The sequence below is a fragment of the Ambystoma mexicanum genome, chromosome 6q (genome assembly GCF_040938575.1).
Source record: "Ambystoma mexicanum isolate Mex_15411 chromosome 6q, UKY_AmexF1_1, whole genome shotgun sequence".
NCBI classification, from domain to species: Eukaryota; Metazoa; Chordata; class Amphibia; order Caudata; family Ambystomatidae; genus Ambystoma; species Ambystoma mexicanum.
In genome coordinates this window covers 1,615,195,172-1,615,219,005 of record NC_090937.1, presented here as the reverse complement: position 1 = coordinate 1,615,219,005, position 23,834 = coordinate 1,615,195,172, and the positions used below count along the sequence as shown (strand labels likewise).

General features: G+C 45.0%; 1 protein-coding gene across 2 annotated transcripts in view; it reads right to left on the bottom strand.

Moving 5' to 3' along the window:
* The window catches only part of DQX1 (DEAQ-box RNA dependent ATPase 1), a 512,398-nt gene that overhangs the window by 15,119 nt on the left and 473,445 nt on the right, over window positions 1-23,834 (bottom strand). For both annotated transcript variants that reach the window (XM_069632365.1, XM_069632366.1), the window contains exon 11: window positions 15,151-15,341. In XM_069632365.1, coding sequence (XP_069488466.1) covers window positions 15,151-15,341 — 191 coding nt within the window. The remainder of the gene's footprint in view (window positions 1-15,150; window positions 15,342-23,834) is intronic.

Below are 23,834 nucleotides of genomic sequence, written 5' to 3'. Positions count from 1 at the left end.
TTCAAGCACATCGCATTGTTGAATGAGTTTGTTGTTTCTCCGCAGCGTAGTAAATATTGAGTGTCGGGGGCCTGGGCTAGCGAACTGGGTCAGAGAAGCTTTAGTGCGTTTAGGAACGGATTTAAAAGCGATTGACTACCATTAAGGTGCACATGATCGAATTAAGGCAAAAGTAACTACTTCCATGTGCACAGCAATGAAAATTAAGCATCTGAGCGCCGGAACAAGTTATTTTTGGAAGCAAGATTTGTAAATAGTTTTTGTGACAAAGTAAATCTAAGACAGGACAAAGCCAAAGTCATTTTCTGTAATGCTTTTTCAGCACAATCTGAGGAAAGTTTAAACACAGAAACTAAATTGAGAGCTTAAGTTGAAAAGGCAATCTACAGGAATTACAAATTCTTTTTAAGTACTGCCAAGCAGGAAAAGAAGGAACTTAATAGTAACTGGGTAGATGGCCATAGTTGAGAAGAAGTAAGAAATACAAATGGAAAGTAAACCTTGAATACAGTCATAGCTGGCAGATAGTTTTGTGAGACAGAGCTGTATGGGGACAGCCTCTTCTAAAGATGATCTCTTAAAGACATAGTTCAAGAAAGTCTATAGTGCCAATAGAGACTCATTTCAACATAGTAACACAATGCAAAATGGTTACCTCCAGGCTGGGAGCGGAGGTATTCAGGTAATAAAAGGGAAGGTGGTATATAATATTGAGGGGAGTGTCCGATTCCTAGAAGTGATTTGACCATAAGATGCATTCGTTTAGCAGGTTTCCTGAAGGAGTAAGGTTCTGAAGTCAGAGGGTAACCGTCAGTCACCTGTTCTTTTTTTATTTCATCCACTTCTCCTTTCCCCTCGGGCTGATCAACTGAGCAATTGTAACAAAGACCGGACTAAGAGGTCTGGAGGAGTCATTGTCTGCTCCTGCAGGATTTGAGAGCTGGGACCTTACAGAATGAAAGGCCCATGTTGTTGAGACCTGCCCAAGTACAGATGGAGTCAGAGTCAAATTTAACATTGCAAACTCTGGGAAAGAGGTTAATGGAGATGAGTGAGGACATTATAGAATCTAGGAGGGAAGCCTTGAAGTTAAATGCAAAGATGGAAATTTAGCCTTCAGGTTTGCAAGGAGGAGCAGAGGCAGAGAGACCTAGTATTTTGGGTTTGAGTTCTGTAAGGAAATCCTCCCATCTTGTTTCCAGAGCTGATGTTTGGAGGATCAGGAGAAGACAGGGGAGTTGAAAGGCGAGTTAGTATTTCAACAGGAATTTAATTTGTGAAAATACCTTTGGCTCCACTGAAGAGTTTCACTAGAGACCAATGAAAGTTTAATTCATTCTCAATGCAGTTTGAATTGATTACATATGTCAACCAGAGTCATTTCCAAATGAGACCTCAAAAGTGGCCCTTTTAATTTCCTATTTGTCTGGGGAGGCACCAGCCTGGGCTGTTCCCTTGCTGGGAGGAGGAGCGAGGGAGCTACTAGGTTGGACTCTATTTAAAGCAGAGTTTAGTAAGATGCTTGACCTGTGAACACTGACCCATAGCACAGATAATGAGTTGCTAGAACTAAAGCAGGGAAGTAGGGATCAAACTACATATACTACGCAGTTTAGGGCTTTGGCCTTGGAGAGTAGTTGGCCAGAAGAGAAAAGGTCCTTCCTTTTATATAGATGCCCTCACAGCTATTGTGGAGGGACCAGCTTCATGTGAAGAATTACCATGGCGTTGGATGCTATGTTGTCTGAAAGATGCTTAGAATGTAGACAGGGATTTCCTGAGTAAACCCTTGTTGAGGAGTGAGCTTCCCAAGGGGGATTCTGGGTCCAAGGAAACTAGAAGTCTGGGACGGGAAAGTCAGTTTAGAGCAACCCTTACCAAGGAAGAGAAGGAGAGGAGGAGGAAAGAAAATCTTTGTTTGTTTGTTTGTTTGTTTTATTTCTAATGCGCTCCAGACCCATAGGTAGAAGGGCGCAGCAGGTAGGATAATGCGAAGCTTACATCGTTGCAGATTATACAGGATACAGTAAAAGTTATACATATTATACAAGGTACAGTAATGGATATTATAGATATTATACAAGTTATACATATTATACAAGATGCAGTAATAGTATACAAATGTGCAGGACCATCCTCGTGCAGGTCGATGAGTTACATAGAAGATGGTACGCATAACATATCGTGAGACAGAGGAGAGGGACCAGTGTCAGGTCTGGGAATACTATAAACCTATATCTAGTGGTCGTTGGAGATAAGATATTGGATAGCATTCCTTCTGAATAGTGGGTACGGCTGATCTGCTCTTAGATTGTTGGGTAATAGATTCCAGGTTTTAGCCGCCTTCACAGGGAAACTATTCCCACCGACCGTGGTTAGTTTAAATCTAGGTACTACCAAGCAGTTAGTGTTGGTAGCTCTAGTAGGTCTGAGGGAGGTTTTTTTTGTATTTTGTTCGTGAGGTAGCTTGGGGCGGCGTTGTTAAGAGCTTTATGTGTCAAGGAGATCATTTTTAATTTAATTTTGTGGTTTGTAGATAGCCATTTGTGTTGACGTCTAATGGTGGAAATGTGTGCTCTTTTATTTATGCCAAGCGCTGCTCACAAAGCATTGTTTTGGAGCGTTTGAAGTTTCTGGATGGTAGATTTGTTGGCGCCACTGTAAAGGGCATTACAGTAGTCGATCCTGGAGAGGATAAGTGCTCTAGCCAAGATCATGCAACTGTCATTAGAGAGGAAAGGCTTGCCTGCTCTTATCAGTTTGCAGGTATAGGCGGTTGTGGAGGCCAGGGATTTTAGTTGTTTGTCGAATGATAATGTGGAATCCAAGTAGAAACCAAGGGTTTTTACTTCCTTAGAGACCCTGATAGGATTTCCATCAATGTTGAAGGAGGAGAATTCCTGACCTAATTTTTTGGTGTTCATATGTGTTCCCAGGATTATCAACTCCGTCTTGTCGTCATTCAAGCACAGGCCATGTGTGGCCATCCATGCTTGAACAACGAGATATACCCTGTTCACCAATTCCGAGTCCTTCCTATGATCCCCAGAAAGCGGGAGGAGAATCTGTGTATCATCTGCATAGTTAGTGTAGGTGATACCCAGAAGGTCCAGATCATCGAACAAGGGTTTGGTGAAGATATTGTATAGGGTGGGCGAGACGCAGGAACCCTGGGGAACGCCACATAATATAGGGGTAGGGTCAGCTGCGGCCGAAGGCGAAAAAACTCTCATTGTTCTTTCGCTGAGGAAAGATTCTAGCCACTTGATGGCCTCAGGAGAGAAATGGGCAGCAGAGTCCAGGTGTTTGCAGAGTACCTTGTGATCGACCAAGTCGAATGCTGCTGAGAGATCAAGTAGGAGCAAGAGTGCTGTTCCTCCTCCATCCCTCAGCTCGTCGACCTGCGTCTTTAAATCAATTAAGGCGGTATCCGTTCCATGAAGTGGACGGAAACCAGATTGTCTTGCTCCTAGGAGCTTATACAAGTCAAGGTGTTTTTGTATCTGAATATAGGCGGCTTTGTCCAATATTTTGAGGAGGAATGGCACAGTGATAATGGGGCAGTAGTTGGTTGGGATAAGTGGGTCTAAGGTCTGTTTTTTGAGAAGTGGGAGCACCCAGGAATGTTTTAAATTAGCTGGGATAGTGCCTGATGTGAAGGAGGCATTGATTCATTTAGAAATAAATGGTGAGAGGTCTCTGGCAGCGTCTTTTATTAACTGTGCTGGGCAAGTATCGCCCTTGCAGTTAGATGGTTTGAGTGAAAGAATGATTTTTTCTACTTCTAGTGGGGATGTTTTAGAGAAGTGAAATTTGTTGTTTGCCTCTGATGGGATACTATGTGTAGAGGTATTAGGGGAGTGCTGAAGGTTGAGCATATCTTTTTTTTGTTGTATTTTAGTTTGAAGTGTATTGATTTTATTTGCTAGCACATTTTGAATATCTGTGCACCAAGTCTTATCCTTGGTAACTAAGTCTGGAGTGGCTATTGGTGACTCTAATTCCTTCAGTATGGCGAAGAGTTCTCTCATGCTAGAATTAGAGTTAGTGATACGTTCATCATAGGAATTCTTTTTGGCAAGGTTCACTTCTTTTTTAAAGTGAGAGGAGATAGAGGATAGTTTAGCTTTATTTTCGATAGAGGGACAGAGTCTCCAGGAATTTTCACTTTTTCTTTTTAGGAGTCGTAAATCTCTCAATTGGGGAGTGAACCATTTGTTAAGGTGCGCTTTAGGTTTGCTTTTTCTAAGTTTTTTCTAAGTTTGAGCGTCCAGTGTGTTGAGCATAATCTTGTTATATTCTTCAACTAGAGTACTACGGTCTAGATTGTCAGAGCGTTTAACGTGGGTAGGATGGCGGGGATGACTTTTTCCGCTGTAATACTTTTTTTGTTTCTGGTTGGACAAGGAGGTGCCAACAATGGGACCGTCAGAGAGGGTCTGGCTGTAGATAGGTTAAAGGTTACGAGAGAGTGATCTGTCCATGATTGGGGAGAGATGGAAGTGATAGAGGCTGTGCAGTTGTAATCTGCTATCCAGTCTAGTGCTCTCCCTTTGGAGTGAGTGGGTTGTTGACTTTCTGAGACAGGCCTGATGCATTGATGGTATTGGCTATGTCTGAGGCTTGTTTGTCCATAGGGTCATTAAAGCCAAGGTTAAAATCTCCTAATAATAGAAGCTTGGAGGTGGGTTTAAGGTTGTTGGTGATTAGGCTATGCAAGTCCTCGTCGAAGGTACCGAGAGGACCTGGGGGTCTATAAATTAAGTGGATGGTGAGGGTTTGTATGTTATTTATCTGGAATTTAAACAAGATATTTTCACAGGATTGTAGGATTTGAGGAGGGGATGTTCTGAGAGAGAGGCTCAATTTGGAGATGATGGCAATTCCACCACCTCGTGTACCATCCCTATCTTGTCTTGTTATGGTGTAGCCTTCTGGAATGGCTAGCATTAACGAAGGACCAGCTGCGTTATGTAGCCAGGTCTCGGTTACTGCCATGAAGTCCAGATTGTGTTCTGTAATGAGGTTGGCTATGTCAAGGGCACGGGCGACAAGGGATCTCGCATTAAGGAGTGCTCCTTTGAGTACTAGCGTCTCTTTAGGCATGTTTGCTTGGCTAGGGGTAGTTAAATTGGTATCTGAGGTCTTGAACTTTTGTGTTTTGATTGTAGTGACATTTGTTGTTACCGTCTGGTGTGGTTTATGTGGGTAATTTGTTTTTAGGTTGGTTGATGGTAAGGTTCTTCTAGCTGGTTCATATAGTTGTGTGAGTCTTGCGCGAAGTTTAAGATTTCTGTCTGGTAAGGTGCGTGGGAGGGAGGTGAAGGTTTCACCTCTGGTACTAATATTATTTGGTGGAGAGTTGGTAGGGTTATTAGTCACTATGTTGGGCAACGTATGTAAGGTCGGGTCTGATATCGAGGCAGGAGATGCCGTAAGGTGTTCTTGGGTCATGGTGATAAAACTTAGAGTAACAGCTATAATGCTGTAGTGCAATAATGGATGCAGCATTTTTTAGTGAATCCAGATATGTGCACGTGGGTGCTTAGGACTATAGGCAGGATGGGGCGTTCACTAACAAGGCACAAATGGACATTCAGTGGCAGGGTGCATATGGGCATTCAGTAGCGAGGCACATATAGGCGTTCACTAACAAGGCACAAATGGGCATTCAATGGCAGGGAACAAGTGGAGATTCAATGGCAATGTGCATATGGGCATTCAGTAGCGAGGCACATATAGGCTAGTGGGGCGTTCGCGAACAAGGCACAAATGGGCAATTCAGTGGCAGGGCACATCTAGGCTAGGTGAGGCATTCACTAACAAGGCACATATAGGCTAGGTGAGGCATTCACTAACAAGGCACATATAGGCTGGGCGAGGCATTCGCTAGCATGCACAAATGGGCAATTCAGTGGCAGGGCACGTCTAGGCTAGGTGAGGCATTCACTAACAAGGCACATATAGGCTAGGTGAGGCATTCACTAACAAGGCACATATAGGCTAGGTGAGGCATTCACTAACAAGGCACATATAGGCTAGGTGAGGCATTCACTAATAAAGCACATCTAAGTCGCAACATGGTGCAACACAAGGCTCAGCATAGGTTAAATGTGGTCTAATGGCGACCATAGGGCACAACACAGGGCTCAGCATAGGTCAAAGGGAGACTGGACATGACCATGGGGCACAATATGTGATACTATGGAGGAGCAGATCACTTAGAGATATCACGATAGCAGAAATGCGGTACGCCAACCGATGGGTGGGGTGTACTATGGAAGTTGTGAAATCAGTCTTGGGCGGGGATGCTAGGACAATCAGGCAGCTCATGCAGGATAATATTGAACGTTTGCCTATAGGTTTACCTTCATGCTGTGAGCGTTCTTTGCAGATGTTTGCAGATGCATGCTCCGAGACTGGATGATAGAAGCGGCGAGGGCATGCGGAGAACGGGCTGTTTGAACTCCTGATGCGATTCTAGTTCTGCCTATAGGAGTTTTCTGGGGATGCTCAATACCGCTCCAGGCCGCTAACAGGCGCAAACAGGGCCTTTATACGGCCTTCTGTGGGGATAGTAATCATTTTGTATAAAGATGTCCTCGAGTGCCCCGAAGATTTCCTTCTGCTACCGGAAGGAGTCAGTTGGTGGCGAATACCATTCAGACTTCAGTGCCACATTACGCTGAACGTATCTTTGCATTGGAATGGTAAGCTGAGATGTGGGGGTACTTGTGTTTTAGATTCTGGCACTACCGAAAACCTTATGGACAGAACCTTGGCAATCCGTTTTGGTGTTTCAGTAGTTGAAAATGAGATTCTTGAGCAGGTCAGAGATGTAGATTGTACATAGCTCACTTCAGATCCAATCACACAAACCACTGGCTAGTTGGGGTTTGAAAATAGATGAGGGACATTGGGAGGAAATCATATTTGTACGTGAGAGTCAGGGAGTGAGCCTTCAAAGAGAAGCCAACTACTCAAATATCCCAACATATTATTTCTTGAACACTTTTCTTTTGCAACACATTTTGTATTTACAAGCAAGGATTGGTAAAAGGTTTATTAGTATAGGCCCTTTTATTTTGACAGACTCCAATAGGACTGCGTTATTTGATGGTCGTATCTTGGTCCCATCCTTAGATTTAGGATTCGATTGGCGTTCAACCAACCCATTGAAGTTCAATAAACTCCCTTTAACTACGATCACTTGGGTCTGTCTTCGCTGCTTGATACCCTGCCTTCCTTACACCAAGTAGGACAAAACCTTAAGAACGTGCATCGATTTTAGAGCCCTAAATAAGAACACTGCGAAGAATCGACATCCACTTACAACGAATTCTGTGATGCTGTATCGTATACAGGGCGCACAGGTTTTCACCACATTGGATCTCAGAGGGGCGTATCATCTTGTGAGAATTAGAGAGGGAGACGAGTGGAAGACTGCATTTCGAACTTGCGTTGGACTTTTTGAGTATCAGGTTATGTCGTTCAGCCTTTGTTAACACTCCAGCAGCATTTCAGTTTTTTATCAATGAAATGCTTCGGGAATACCTAGATTTCTTTGTGTTTCTTTACATTGATGACAACTTAATTTTTTCCAAGGATGTGTCAAAACGAAAAATATGTTCAGAAGGTCTTGATGAAACTGTGCAAGAATAACCTTTTTGCTAAGTTGGAAAAGAGTCTGTTTCACACATCAAGAGTGGCTTTTCTGGGCTTTGTGATTTTCTCCATCTAGTTTGGAAATGATACTAGTAAAATCAAGGCAGTTCTGGAGTGGCCAACACCAAACAGCACCAAGGACACCCAAGGTTTTATCACATTCGCACATTTTTATAGCAGGTTTATCCAAGTTTTTTGTCTGGTTATGACGCCTATTACTGAAGAAGGGAATGAAGTTTGTGTGGGGAGGTGACGCTGAAGAAGCTTTTTGTTTTCTGAAGGATAGGTACACCACAGGACCAGTTTTGCTGCCTCTGGATGTGGAACAACCATTCTTTGTATAAGCGGATGCTTCTGAAGTAGCCTTGGGAACAGTGTTTCCCAAAGACACCCGGTAACAGGTCAACTTCATCCGGTAGGTTTCTGTTCAAAGATGTTTTCAGCCGCTGAAAGGAACTACACAATATCTGATGGAGAAATGTTGGCAATCAAGGCAGCGTTCGAAGTCTGGAGACACTACCTTCTTGGAGCCAGACATCAACTAACTGTTTTAACAGACCATACAAATAAATGTTTGCTTTCTGCCAAGACCTTAACACCACAATAATTACGTTGGTGTTTATTTTTTGCAGAGAACAATTTTGTAATCACTTTTAAGCAAAGGCATTTATGGCAAGGCTGAGACATTGTCGAGGTGTTATCCTGGAAGTATTACAGAGGATACTCACCCCAGTTCCGTTGTTGTAAGAAAAAAAACAATGATTGGTAAGGTGCAAAAAGGTGAGAAATTTGATGAGCAAATGAGTCAATTGATGTCTATGGAGATGTGTGAGTGGATGGGGGGGGGCTACAGTCTGTAGATGCACGGTTGTTTGTGCCCTTAGAAGAACTGCGGGAGGAGGCACTAAGGCTTTGTCCTGATTCCCCATTAGCAGGGCATCCTGGAGTTAGGAATACGTTGGAATTGTTCCTTAGGGCCTCTAACACCTGACACTTTGCCTGGATAAAAAACATCCTCCAACCCTATGAATCAATGCTGGCCATCTGCTAGACCTGAAAGACCTCACATTACCCCCCATCCTCCAGCAAAGTCCTGTCCCACGGCCTGGCTTAAAAGAGTATTTTCTATGAAACTTCACAATCAAGCGTGGTGCATGTACATCTCCTGCGTTTTCCCAGGACCTTTCCTCCGGAACACTGCCATTCCATTCTATTAGGTACTGAAGATTTCCCCTAACTACTCTCGAATCCAGAATGCTCTTAACTTCAAATTCTTCCTCATTATCTTCAGTGATTACAGCTGGCAGAGGTCTGCCCAGTCACGTCCCCTCTGCACAAGGTTTAACGAAGCTCACATGAAAAGTTGGATGACTTGGTATTAGGAGGTAACCTTAGCCTTACAATAATAATAATTTCGCATTTATATAGCGCTGCAAACCCTCAGGTATCTGAGCGCTGCTTATTATTACCCACGGTGTGTGGTGCTCATTTATCGACCTCGGAAGGACAGCAACCGGATTAATGATTTTCTCTATGTGAAATGGACCAATAAATCGCGGGCTAAATTTTGTTCTTCACTTCAAATGTATGTTTTTGTAGGCACCCAAACCCTCTTTCAATCTTGATACTGTAGAGCACACTGATGCTTCCGATCAGCGACAGCCTTGTACTTTCATTCGTTAAACTGCCATCTTGGAACCGCTGTTTCCTTGTGTGCTTTGCCTTGCTCACAGTGTGCTTTCGTATTCTGTCTTTTATCCCTGTGGGGAAGTGTGATGGAAGTCGGGTGTGTGTAATGCTCCCTGATAACCTGACCATTGTACTGGGACATGTCAGGTATACGGCTCGGGTGTTAGTCCGTTTTCTCACAGCAAGCTGTCCGTGAAAGTGTTCGTGTTGGGAAAGGGGTCGGGGTGGGGGGAGTTCCTAAGTATCCTACTTGGTAGAATGAGGTAAAGGATGTTACAGGGAATGGGATACCAGGTCTTGCTGTCCGGTGTTCCACTTCCATTCCCCGAGGGCCCCTCACCCAGGTTATCCTCCCGCACTGGTCCACCCCCAGAAACTAGTTCCAAAAGTGATGGGCGTGTCCTGGCCACTTGGATGACAGATCACCCAGGGACTAGCAGGTGAGACACCTTCAGGTTCACCACAGCGGCACTGCGTTCTGCTTCTTTTCTTCTTGCTGTTGTGGTGGCCGTGCCTTCTCGGTGGCAGAACCCAAACTCTGGAACTCGATTCCTGTGGCCCTTCACGGTATTTCTGATTTTAATCAATTCAAAACCCAGCTCAAATCCCATCTGTTTATGTAATCTTACAAGAAAGGCATGGTGTGATTGTCAATAGTACTGCAGGAAAACAAGCAGGCACTATGAGAATGGACAGGAATTGGGGTGCTCCCAACTGCCACATTCCCCCTCTGGAGTAGGACTGGCTCTAGGTTCCACCCTGGTAGGCCTCTCACCCCATCAGAGTTTTCCCCATCCCCTCTTGACAAGGTGATCTTACTGACCTTGTCACACCTACCCAGTGCACTAATAAAGTGATTGTGGGAGAGAGCCTCTGGACATGCCTCAATTTGGAGACAGGCAGATGTAGGCCCCGTTAGTGCCATCATTCACAAGAAGTTTACACACTGACGGGCTGCACTAGAGCCTATCAACAGAGCCACTTCATCACACAGATTTAGCACTTAAGCTTTCCTGGAAGGTACTTGCTTGCAAGTGATTAGCAACAAAACTCCAGAGGTGTGAAGAGGAGCACTAGATCAGTGCTAAAAAGAGAAATGAAAATTGAAGTGCATGCAACTGTTCATAGCGAACAAAAGAACAGAGGAAGGAACACTACAAATCTATGGATAGTTTATTTTGTCAAGGCAGTCAAGAAACCACAAGGTGAAGCAAGTAGCAAATCAAATTAACTCATGTACATAGATAGGTTAGAATTAGGTTTAGTACGTTCGAAAAAGTGAATTAGGTCTTTTAAAAAGAGAAGCATCAAATCGACTAGTAGTTATGCATGCATACTAAATAAAGCCAGTACTATCCACATTTGCGTCTAGGCTCTTGGATGAGGGGTCGGGGGGAGAATCCAGAAGGTGTCTCACATGCTAGTCCCTGCGGATCTATCTCTCAGGTAGCCAGGGTGAAGCCATCACCTTTGGATCCAGACCCTCGGATGCACTGGTGGGGGAGGCAGGGTCTCCAGGGAGAGGGAGTGAGATACTAGATGGCGAGACGCGGTATCCCTCTCTTACCTTTACCCCAAACAAAGTAGGATATGTGGGAACCTTGTCTCCCTCCCCCCTTTCCCTTCTCTAGCACTTTCACACAGACAACCTGCTCTGGGAGAAAAAAGACTCACACCTGACCAGTGTACACGACATGTCCCGCTACTATTGGTCAGGCGAAGTCAGGCAATTACTGACAATCACTCACATCCGACATCCGTTAAACTTCCCCACACGGATAAAAGGCAGAGTACGAGAGCACACACTGAGCAAGGCAAAGCACACTAATTAACAGCAATTGTGAGTCGGCAGCCGAATGAGGGGAGAAAGACGGCAAACCCAGAAGGATTCATAAGACGGGAAAAACCCATAAACCTTTCGGCCATACGCTGTTACTTTAAAAAACCTTCAAGGCCGAAAGCGTAAGGCCACGAAACCAGACTGAAGAATCCTGCATTGTGTGTCAAAGATACCGAGGGTCGTCTCGCGTAACTAACCAAGGCGGGAGGAGCAGCAGCGGCGGTATCATCCTTGGCTCCAAGAACAAAGACGAGCCAGAGAGACTAACACAGCCGGTGAGTTGGGGAGACCAATGCAAGACCGGTCTATGTTGAAGTCAAGGTTGCAAGCAGCAACATTTTATAACGAGCACTGGAACGCGTGTGATGAAAGACGCAAGTAAAGCTAAACTACTGATGAATGTATGAACTTAAAAAGACAAGATACGATACGTTGACAGAGTGGTGCGTTACCATATATGCGCTCAATCGAAGGTCTCTGTAAGGTATCCCGCCAAAGATTAAGTAGAAGATTGATGAAAACAATTGTGTGAAGTGAATCGAAGTGGTCCTACGACGGTTTAAGCAAAATCAGTCGCACATTCGAAAGTCTTTCGATTTTGGTAAAAAGAGGATCTGAGCCCGAACGAGGGAGGTCCATAGTCTGAGGCCAAACGAGGGAGACCAAGTATGAACATTGCGATAAAAGGAGGTCTCAGCCTTAAGAGGGAGACCCACGATGAACATTGAAAGCGAAAACATGAGCATGTAAAAAAATACTGATAGGAATGGAACTTTGAGACTTTGTTTGGTACAACAGAACCTCTGCAGTGAGAGACCGTGATTGGAAAAGAGGTTTTGGCAGAAGGCCCGGATATCTGTACCAAAAAGCCAGAGTGTGTGCAAAGCTCTAACACGCAGACTTGCCCCGTGCTGAAAATGTGGGGAAGGGAAGCCAACTGCTCAACCAGCCGGACATATTTCTTGAACACTTTTCTTTTTGCATACACCATGTGTCCCAGACCCTTTTGTATTTAGAAGGACTGGCAATAGGTTTATTAGAATAGGCCCTTTTATTTGACAGAGACTCGACTAGGAAATGTTATTGTTTGATGGTCTAGGTTTAGATATGCGTTCAACCAACCCAACCCATCTGAAGTTCAATAAACACCCTTAAACACCCTTGAACTGTGATCACTTGTGTCTGTCTTCACTGTTTGATACCATGCCTTCCTTACAGGAGTTAAGCAATTTTAAAGTTGCATCCAAAATACTTTCCTCAACCAAAACTGTTCTGACTGGTTAAACAAAAAGGAGATACCTTTAAATTATGATCAGGGATTAGTGTCAGATTATCACTCCCTCAATAGTTTATGAAATGATTCATCATAAAGCACAGAAACCAGAAATAATACTTTGAATCCTGCAAGCACAAGTTCTCTATTGTAAAGCCACTATAAACCACATTGAAAAATGAGTAAAGAATTAACTAAAACAGATGCTTAAGTACTATGAAAGAGTGCAACCATTTTCTCATTCCGCTCTCCATAGTGATATGGGGCCACTAACACGTTTGATATGTTCAGGGATGAGCAACCTCAACTTACAGAGGTCAAAACAAAAGTCCAGCTTGGCCAATGAACCCTTCTGAGGCTCTCAGCCGTTCACGTCCTTCCAAATGACCTTTGCCAAATAAAGACAAAAATTAGAAATGTACATGCACAAAAAATGTGTTCTTGGAGGGGACGTCAGTGATGAAAGGGCCTTTATTCTGGTCAGGAAGCTTCAAATGCTGTTCCCTTCCTTCTGACATGTGGCACTTGTCAAGATACTGATGTACACAAACCTGGCCTACGCCAATAGACCCTATATAGGTATCCCAACCAGAACACAGCAGTCAAACCTTTTCAACAGTATTGAAAAATGAAAGCCACTTGTCCTCGATCTTGAGTCCTCTACTGGTTTTCGGGTGATAGGCAGGGCATAATTTAAAGTTCTGCGTCTCGCAAACCAATGCGAAGACCGCGATGCAGCACACAATAACACTACCCCCTATTGTCCAAAACCACTCCCTTTAGTTAACCCACCCTAGCAGGAAAAGCCTGCCTGGTGATTCACCGGACGCGTCAGCACTAGCAATGCGCTGCTGGTCTCTGAATCAACAAACGAGATCTCTTGGACTGCTCGTCATTCTTCTGGCCTTTGTTCAAAATACAACTCTTGAACCAACTAGAAGACTCCAATTTGGCTACAATGAGCACTGTGAGACACTTACTATGCAAATAACATAACCGAGATGCAATATCCATGGCTGGGATCATGGCAAAACTAGACCACAGCCTAAACCATGGCCTTCTCAAAACATCCAAAGGCATGTACCAAAGGGATACACAATCCTGCAGCTGGAACTGTGGAATTCACCCACATGTATAGGATTTGGAGAAAACTAATCCCCCGAGTTCAAGAAAAGCAGTACAGTCAACTTTGAAGAAGCTCTCACCATTACCTTAGAGAGCTTGCGAATATTTACTTGCAATAGCATAGTTCAAAAGAATCTTGCGGTGGTGGATGCGGGGTGAGGATGATGAAGGTTCTCAGTTATGACTCATAAAAATGTGCAACTAGCTCCTGGAAGTAGTGAAAATGGAAAGAAATCTTTCAGTTTGGCAAGCAAAATCCGCTCTGCACATTTCAGTTTCTTTCACATCATCTTTGCACATCACAGGACCTAAGGGCTTTCCATACAAGGTAAATAGAGTTTTAATTGAATTATGCAGCCAATGCTTGCTTAGCCACCTTATGTTCGAGTCTTTGATGTCATTTGTTTTAATCCTCAGTTGGCCTTAAAAATTGTAAACGCTTGGGAGTAGACAGATCACTTTTGAATATCTAACTTTTATGGGAAAGCCATCTTATACTGGGTCACTGCTATGTGCTTGTTAATGTTCTGTACACATGTAGTTTCAGTGGGCAATGGATTGTGAATTTTGCTTTTCAGGTTTCTAGTCTGATGGATCTCTTGGTCATTTTTAGAATGTGTTCCAACCAAAGCATTCGTTCCTACATAGCTCTACATTTTTCCAGTGATGCAAATTCTAAGAAATTGAGGTGAATGGGTGTTGCGTCTCCGTGCTGATAAGACGCATAAATGTCCGCTTTTAGAAACCTCTCTCCTCTTCCTTCCTCCTCACTACATTTGCAGAAGAGACGCAACGCCCTTTAGAAGATTCATCCGTCATTAGCCGACACCCAGGAAACTGTTTTTCTGCTTGTTCACAGCATGTGCCTGAAAATTGTACACCACCATCTGAACTCATTTCACTTACTCATATAGGAAAGCTTCTACTCTTCCTCCCTCGGTCCCTACTTCCTCTTCTGTCCCCTTCTACACTCAGCAACTTAATCTTTATTTTCAATTTTACAATACACGTTTAGAAGTGTATAGTAGACTGGACAAAGAAACTTCCAGTGGGTACCATGAACGTGTGTTAAAAGATTGCTATATTGCATGGATATTACTAGAGGAAAATACATCTGACAACGACCCCTTTCTGGGCCAGATGAGCGGGGGTTGGAGGAGACACTTTCCAGGCCACCGTAGGGAGAGCTGACCATTTCCGGGCAAGAGAGGGGGTGCAGAGAGAGTGGGGGCTGGGGGGGCAGGGGAGAAAACAGAGGTGGGAAGAGAGAGTGGGCGGGGGGAGAGAGAGTGGAGGAGAGGGGAGAGAGAGGGGATGAAGTCAGAGGGAGGACAAGATATTGAGACCACTTGATTCAGGAGCAGGGGGAAGAGGTGGGTGAGACCCCTTTGAGCCAGAAGGGGGCATTGAACTTGTGCCATAGACCCATTCTAAGCCGGGGGTGGGAGGTGATAGGCCTGCATGCCACAGGAAGACAGCACCTGCGGGCCACAGGATCTCTAGAGGCAGCAGTGCATCATGCAAGCAGGGTTAATTATTCAAAAGATGCATTCCTTACATATCCGGCTGGATCTCCGACACCACACTGATGCAGTTCCCTTGCGAGATGGTAAACTCGTGGTAGAGGACCCAGGATGGAGGGCGGGGAAGCGGCTTCCTCGTCAGGTAGCAAGAGAACGGAGGCAGGTGGGCCACGTGCTTGTGTGTCAGCATCAGGTAGTTTCCTTGCCCATCCACATCTTGGGCAGCCTGCAAATCATGGCACAGTAAAGGGTGAAATGAGAGATGGCAGTGGGGTAACAAGGCAAAAACGAGGAAAGTCAAGGTTTGCTGCCCGTTAACCCGAGTGTTCTTAAACACAGCGTTCTATAACATGAAGCCATTCAAAAACAAGCCAAACTAAATGGTGAAACAAAATGGTTGCATGTTTGGTACACCAATTTACCAATTCAATCCAATGACCTCTGACCCAATTGAATAAATGTCATGTTCACATACACACCTCACATCCATGTAAATGACCTTGCACTTTTCCACACTACAATTTACAAAACAAATCCAACCACGAATGACCTCTAACCTGCCTGATGGCCTTCCACTATTTTCATTGTGCGGTACTTGCTGGGGTATATGTGAGTGTTTCTTTGCCCTAAAGCACCACTTTTCCTACATCTCTTTCTTACTCAACCATTTGGACCACAATCCTGGATCAAACCCAATGTATGTATCAGAGTTCTTTTGCATCAACATCTCCCCTCAATTTACCAGAATATGTATTTTAAGACGGCAATCTAGAACATCCCAAATGCCACAAATATTTGATATTGTCACTGACTAATCTGTGGATGTCGTCCCTTCTCCCCTGGGGGTGAGGGGATACCTTTGCCATGGGGCCAGGGCGGCGCATCAACAGTACAGTAGTCCTCCTTGGGGTGGTGCACCAGGGGAGGATCACAAGGTAGAGGAAGCCTCTTATGGGATTTAGGACGACCATCTCCTGAGAAAGTGGTATCACACCCCTTTGTCAGAGCTCCTAAAAAAGTACCAGAAGGAATCCAGAGGAAAGGAGCCTACCCCCTGAGCATTGGACTTGTACATCGCGGTAAAGGAACGTTTATTTTATTGTTTTTGACCACTCGAGATGATGGGAAATTTTCTGTTAAGAACTGTCATTATCACTTTAATTTCTGGAAAGGTGTTCCTTGCACATTAGATTTAAGTTATTAGTGTTACGGTCAGAAGCAGGGCCTGACTATTTTACAACCTGACGTTTTCCATAGTTTTCTTGGAGGCAGGGTATTCGCTTTAGGGACAAAGGCAATATTCCCAAAGCTGTTACTGGTTAATAAAAGTCTATAAGCAGAAATATGTGACCATTGTGTTGTGAGAAACCAGAAGGTGTCTCACCTGCTAGTCCCCGGGGATCTGTCATCCAGGTGGTCAGAACACTGGCATCGCTTTCGGATCCAGTTCCTGGGGGTGGATCAGTGCGGGAGGATCACCTAGGTGAGGGGTCTTCGGGGAGTGGGAGTGGGATGCATGATGTTATGGCCCAACTGGCTGCCCATCAAATGCAGGCTGAAAACAGTCTTCAAGAGAATTTAACAAAATTAGTTGAGTTACTGGCCAGAAACACACTACCTTAAGCGATAGTACAACCTTATCAGGAGGGTGAAGATCTGGGAAATGTAGTTTTGAATTTCGAGCAATTAGCTGAGCAATTGGGGTGGGAAGACAATCTAACATTTTTTTATTTGGTTCCCCTATTGAAAGACGAGCTACAGACTGCCTACCAGCTACTTAACCTGGCCCAGGGAGCTACATTTATATCCATAGAAGAGAGACTTCTTAAAAAGAGTAGGCCAGATCTGTAACTTCTATTGACAGAAACTAAGGGCTAATATTAAACCCCAGGGAAACCCCCCCTTAAATTAAGGGGACAAATTAAGAATATGGTAGCCCTCGGGATCAACAAGACCATGGAAGAATTGGCGAAATTATCATTCTGGAGCAATTCACCAATTCTCTATCTCCCTTTTTTACAGAAAACAGTGTTGCAACTAAACCAACCTACTGTATTCATGGTTGTTTAGACTGCCCAGAATCACTCGAACGTAGCAAAACATTCTCACTCTGTACGCTGAAGTAAAGAATGGAAGGATCACAAACCCACATACCGTTCCCAAAACAAGGTACTAGATAGTGGGCTCCCAAAACCCAAAGAATGGACCCCAAAAGTAAATATAGAAACCAGAAGACCAGACCCGAAGTCTAGAGAGGAAAGCAGGAGAGAATTACTTAAAGCGATTAAACCGTCACACCCGATTTCATTTTCGTGTAAAGAAACTGGCATTCTGCCTCGACATTGCCCTAAATATCTAAAGGAAGAAACAATGGAAACAGGGTGCCAGAGGAGACGAGTGGGAAGAAACAGAGGTTGATCTAGAAACCTTGTGCATATGTCGGTCAGTCTTCAACTGACTTTACATATGAAAAAGCCCTAGTAAATGGAAGGCCAGCAAAGGTGCCAATTGATTTAGCAGCGAACAGCAGACCTTGAAAATGAAGTCTATTTAAAATCACATGTGTACACAGAGATAATGTAATCTACCCCAAGATACTGGTGCACTTTAACATCGGGGGAGAATCACAGCTGGTGTCATCCACCATTATTCCTGTACTCCCCGAACAAGTCATTGTGGGAAGATACTTTCCTGCAATTTTCTACTCTTGCAAGATATTCCAAATTCCCATAGAGGGTTTGTACCCTAGGATTGTTAGCAACCTACTTCTGCTCCCAAACCTCTACGTTATGGAGTGGATGGTGACTGAACCTCAGGAATACCCAATAACAAAATGGACACTGCAATCGCAATTTATATGATACATTCGGGAGACAAACACGAATACCCCGCCTCTACCGGGACAGAGGAAAAGAAACCTATGGAATATCTGGAAGTCCCTGGATACATCTTCCAGGACCTTGGAAGAGACCAAGTGTATCCACATTGCATAGGGGAAGGGTATGTGAGAAACCAGAAGGTGTCTCACCAGCTAGTCCCAGGGGATCATCCAAGCTGTCATCCAAGTGGCCAGGACACGCCCATTGCTTTTGGATCCATTTCCTGGGGGTGGACCAGTGCGGGAGGATCACCTGGGTGAGGGGTCTTTGGGAAGTGGGACGCCTGATGGTGATACGCAGTATCCCTCTGCTCCCTGTAACATCTTTACCCCATCCTACCAGGTAGGAAACTCTACCCCCCCCCCTTCCCTGCACAAACACTGCAGCACTGGACCACTCTCTCTCTGGACCTTTCTTTTAAAGTTCAAAACACACAAGTTCTTTGTTCAACACAGTTGCCGTCAGCAACCTTGGGCCCAGCAAAGTTCAGTTTACTATCAGTCCTCTCCGACTGTGCTGAACTGTTGGAGTTTCTTGTCTTGGGAATCAAGCATGGCACCACAGCAGCAAGCGCTTCTCCCCGCTTTGGCAATCAGCGTGGGAGGGACTGGTGTACCATTGACACCTCTCACACCACACGCCACCGAGACTTCCCTGGTCTTATGATTTCCCTTTTGGAGTAATCGTGGGTCTGAGTTGAAAAGGGCAATCTCCCCCTCGTCAGCTCTCCAGGTCTCGCCGCCTTTCTCCTCCATTTAAACTGCTGGTCTGGAATGTCTAATTCCTTGTGGGTTCGGCCTTGTTCAAAGTGAGCTCTAGTGCTCTGCCTTTTATCCCTGCAGGGAAGGGAAAGGGCCGCCAGGTGTGGGTAGTTATTGTCAATTAACGGACTCTTGTATTGGGACATGTTCGGTCGACGGCTCTGTTTTTGTTCACGTAGTGAGAAAGTGTTTGTGTCGGAAGGGGGGCGGGGGGAGTTGAACTTCTAAATATCCCACAGGTTTAGGATGGGGAAAAGGTGTTATAAGGAAGGGGATACTGCATCTCACCCGTCGGTGTCCCACTTCCACTCCCAGAGGACCACCCATCCCCATCCAGGTGATCCTCCCGCACTGGTGCACCCCCAGGAACTGGATCCAATAGCGATGGTTGTGTCCTGGCCACCTGGATGACAAATCCCCAGGGACTAGCGGGTGAGACACCTTCAGGTTTCTCACAGGCAGCAATGGTCCAGGGATGAATATCTGTTTCTAAACCATCAATCAGCCCCACACCTCTAGTACACCAAAAGGGTGTACTAGACGTGTCTTGGACCAGGAAAAGTACGTTACCAGGAAATTTCTTGGCCTGGTCTGCCAGGCTTAGTACGATCATTTTGTGTTTCTGTAGTCCCCCCACATCCCGTATCTCCTAACCATCTGTCATGCACTTGCGCTATTGTGAAATCATCGTTAGCCGCAGCATCTAAGGAGTGAATGGTTCTCCCTCTCCTCCCCCTTTGCTCCTTCCTTTTGTCTTACACCTGCACTTGTAGCAAGGCCATAAGGCCAAGTTGCTAGTCATTTTTAAAAGATCATTCGGAAACTTCAAGGCCTAAGAATGCCTGCATTCCCCTGTTCCCTCCCCGTCGTGAAGCACTCCACCTGTGTATAAGCGTTCTATAAAAAAGCAATTACAATCGGAACATATTGGAAACACAAGTCAATTTTAAACCTCCTTGTCCAATTCTTAACGTGGACAGAACGGCAGGCTGATCTCTGCAAGTTCATGGATCGTTGGTTAGTTGCAACACAGCGGAAATACAATTATTACCCAATGATAAAAGGGATGGTCCATTCACGGTTGTATACAAATATCTACTTTATTATCATCACAACAGGCAGTTCTAGCACACTACAAAATACAACCCATCTTGTAAAAGGAACACAGAGGACAGACAGTTTCTCAGAGCAAAGGAATGCACTCTGGATACTGACAGAAGGGTAAAGCAATCAGTCTTAAATGTTCATGGTTAATTGGTTTCAGCACCAACGGAGCAAGGGGTCGTAAATGTCAATAGGGGTCTTCGGAGAAGAACCAGCGGGACAGAACCACAATGTACCTGGTGCTTGAGATTATCTAGATGCTCAACAGCGTTGTTTGTTCCAGGACGCCTTGAAGCTCCTGCGACAGAGTTCAAGACGGGAGACAGCTGCGGGTATCAGTCCGCCGGCGGTACTGAAGGTGAAGATGGACAGACGGCTGCAGGCTGGCCTACACAGCGGTTCAGGGTCAAGAATCGCTGTCTCTGTGCTGGTTGGCGGATCTGTAACGCTGGTCGATGCATCTTGCACGCTTTAGTGATTGCAGCATGACGACAGTCAGTGGTGCGGCCGGTCACAGTTTGAGGGCTCGACTACCTTGCAAATGTCCTTAAAAGATGGCCGCTGGTTGGTGCTTGTTGCGGCACTCCTAGCTTCGCCGCAGGGCTCACATCGTCCTTTAAGGAGGACGGCCAAAGCTGAGGAGAGTGTTTGCAGGCAACAGCCTTGTCTTTTGTTCAGAAACTCTCTGGCACTTCCCACCGAGGAAGCTTGCTGGTAGAACCTAGCAGGGCACGCTGTGTGCTGGCTTGGTACTGGTCCTGGATCTTCTGGACAGGTCCTCTAAGTCCAGTATCTCCCTCTGTTCCCTGGGAGATATTTAGGGGAGGGCTCTTGCTTCCCTTTTGGAAATCCTGGCCTTCCTTCACTGGCGGAAGCTGTAAGGCAGACTGTACCTTCAGCTAGGGTCCAGATGAGTCCTTCTTACTCCTTTCGAAGTCGGATGATCTGCTAAGTGAGGGACTCCACACTCTTAAAGCAAAATGGGCCCCAGTGATTGGTGTAGGCTAAGCCTACCTTAATGAAGCAATACTGGGTCCCCCACCAACAATCTTCTGTTATGCATGAGGTCATAACCAAAGTGCTTTGCAACAGGAAACGTAAGGGGTGACAACATGTACTACTATGTTCCACCCATCTTCCTGTCTGTTATGGATCAATGTGTCTCTCTGGTTAACTGTGACTCGATCAACGGAACTGGTCTACCTTTAAGTTTGTGGCGAGAACAGACTTCTGTCTCCATCAATTCACATACTTCTTTCCTTTGAAAGGGGTTCTCCCTGCAGGGGTTGCCTACTGTAAACAGTTGTCCCAGACATGCCATTCACTGCCCTTCATACAAAGGGGTGGGAGCTAGCTACATGTTGACACATTGTATATCAAAGAGGTGTTTGGTTTCCTGTCCCCTTTTGTCAGTTCTGCGAATAATCCCCTTTGCAGGCCTACTTCAATTAACACCCATCAGTATGCACTGCCACCAGAAGAACTTAGACAATAGAGAGGGCGGATCCATGGAGCCTTTGATATTCTAATTAGGCTGGCCATCACAGGAGGAAAGTGTTACCTTCCCCCTTCTTGAAATGCTTTGATTGTCCCATGGCTGTCACAATCCAGCTAAACGTGACAGGGAGGACTGCGCCTGCAGGCTGTGTCCCCCAGAGTACACATGACTATGTGTTTGTTGTGCGGTGAGCAGAGGAAAATGTGTACGGATTAGCCCCACACATTTTCTGAAGTTGATCTCCAATCATTCATTTTAATGACAAAACTTCAAAGAAAGCCCAGGAAAGTGCACACTCCCCATGCGGATGGTCAAATTCCTCACACCGGTTCCCTCTTACTGTCCCTCAGTGGACTGTTTCTGCTCTGATCACAAAAGATTTACTTTGTCTCCACCCCTAATCCATGCAATAGAAGGGTTTGGTCCTCACCTCCCTCAGATGGTTTATCAGGGTTCTCACCATCGTCATGGCTGAATATAATGTAGCAGAAGTTCTCTCTGGTCCCATATTTCTCTAAGGACTTACTCCCGATCTGATCTTCCGCAACCTCGCCTTTTGAGGGATAATGAAAATGTTCTTGGGTCCATACTTCAGACAGGCTTTTACAGTCTTCTCTCTTGCTCTCCTCGTTGATTTTGGGGGCTGATGTTCCCAAGCTGGCTTATTTTGGGCAGGGAACATTTTTCTTGAGTCCCCTTGTCTCAAATGATTGGCCGGGACTCATCACTGTTCCATCGTCAGATAGGAGAAAGTAAGTCCATAAGGGTGCATACACTAGGTTTCCCATGATGTCACCCCTACAGATCTTTTTGGAAGTGGCCGACAAATTCAAAAGGATGAATTTCAAGGTGTCTCCACAGATAATACGGGTAACATCTCGTCATTTCTTTTCCTATGGGGTATGACATGTGTGCCAGTCAATGTGAAATGTGCATGGAGACTATCACGTTGTCTCGTCCTACCACTACATAATCCCGATGACAAAACAGATAAGTGTTTCCCTCCACTATTTTTCTCACTGGAGGAAAGGCTTGTGGGGTTAGAAGATGGAAGGATGGGAGGTGACCCCCATCCCAAAGTTGGAACACCTTTGGGTTCTAGATTCTTCTGATTCAGGGTGAAATGACCTACTGGTGGAGAGGAGGAGATTGTCTGTTTCCCTGCAACCTACATTTGCCAGTGGACTCCCATCCCCACTCCTTACACCATATCTGAGACATGCATGGTATCACGAGAGACACAGACTGAAAAGTAACAGTTTCAACACTGTTATTTAACAAAGTTCCGGGGTTGGTGTAATACCTAACTGGCCCCAACTCTAAAGGGATTGTTCACTCAACTGATGTTTCTAAGGGCCATCGATGTCAGGAAGTCCAAAACCAAACTCTGTCTGTTTCTAAACCTATGCTTGCCCCCACTCTGAGAAAATGTGATAGAAAGTCTTCTTAAAGAAAAATAGTGGTTCACAATAAAAAAAAAGGAAATGTAAACAATATCTGGTTTCAGTTGGTCTTACCAATAGGTGTAGTTCTAGTTCTGTCAGTTAAAAACAGTTCAACTCAAAAGGGTTGCCCTTGGTACCTTGCATGTAGGGCCCTTGCAGTAGGTCAATGGAATTTACATTGTCTCATGGGATTCCCTTACCACAAACTTCGACTTTACCAGTTCCAAAAAAAAAAAAAAATACATTTCTGTGTAGACCACTCAGTGTTCCCTTCCCAAAGTCTAGGCATCTCTCTTCACAAAGTTCAACACAAAACGAAATGGAACACAATTCTTCTTAGGCTTCTCATGGTCCCCTTCCCCAAGCTTATGACTCTCGGTTTCCAAAAGTATTCAGCTTTATTATGTCTCTTATGGGTTCCCTTCGCCATGCTTAGGACCCTCTAGTTTCAAACACAAGGTCAGCTCGTCAGGATGTACCTTTCTCTTAGATACAGTTTCTTTCACATACAATCCACTACACCACCCTTCCCACATAGCTACTACCAAAGTAACACTACCAGTGACCACCTCGGCGACACCCCAGCCAACCTCATTACTGATACTGACAAAACCTCATGTCACCAGCCTAGAGCACCAGGTTGGTGGCGTCAATCCCATTCACCCCAAACCTATCTCTAAGTCTCTCAGAACTAATCACCTTGGCAACACAGTCACCGTCAACCCAAATCTCACAGACCGTAACATTAGACTAGGTACTAGACTCCCCCATATGAATAGCAACCCACCAGCCAAACCTTCTACTAAGACCAATAAAAATAGCACTATCTCCAACAACCCCAATCCATCCCAACTAAAAGGAGCGCTACTAAATGTCAGGTCCCTTGTGGCCCATCCCACAGAGATCGCTGATATTATCCTGACCAACAACCTGGACTTCTTAGCCATAACAGAAACTTGGCTACATGAGGCAGCAGGACCATATTTAACCATAGCTATCCCTATCAACTATTCCATCCTCAGAGCTGACAGA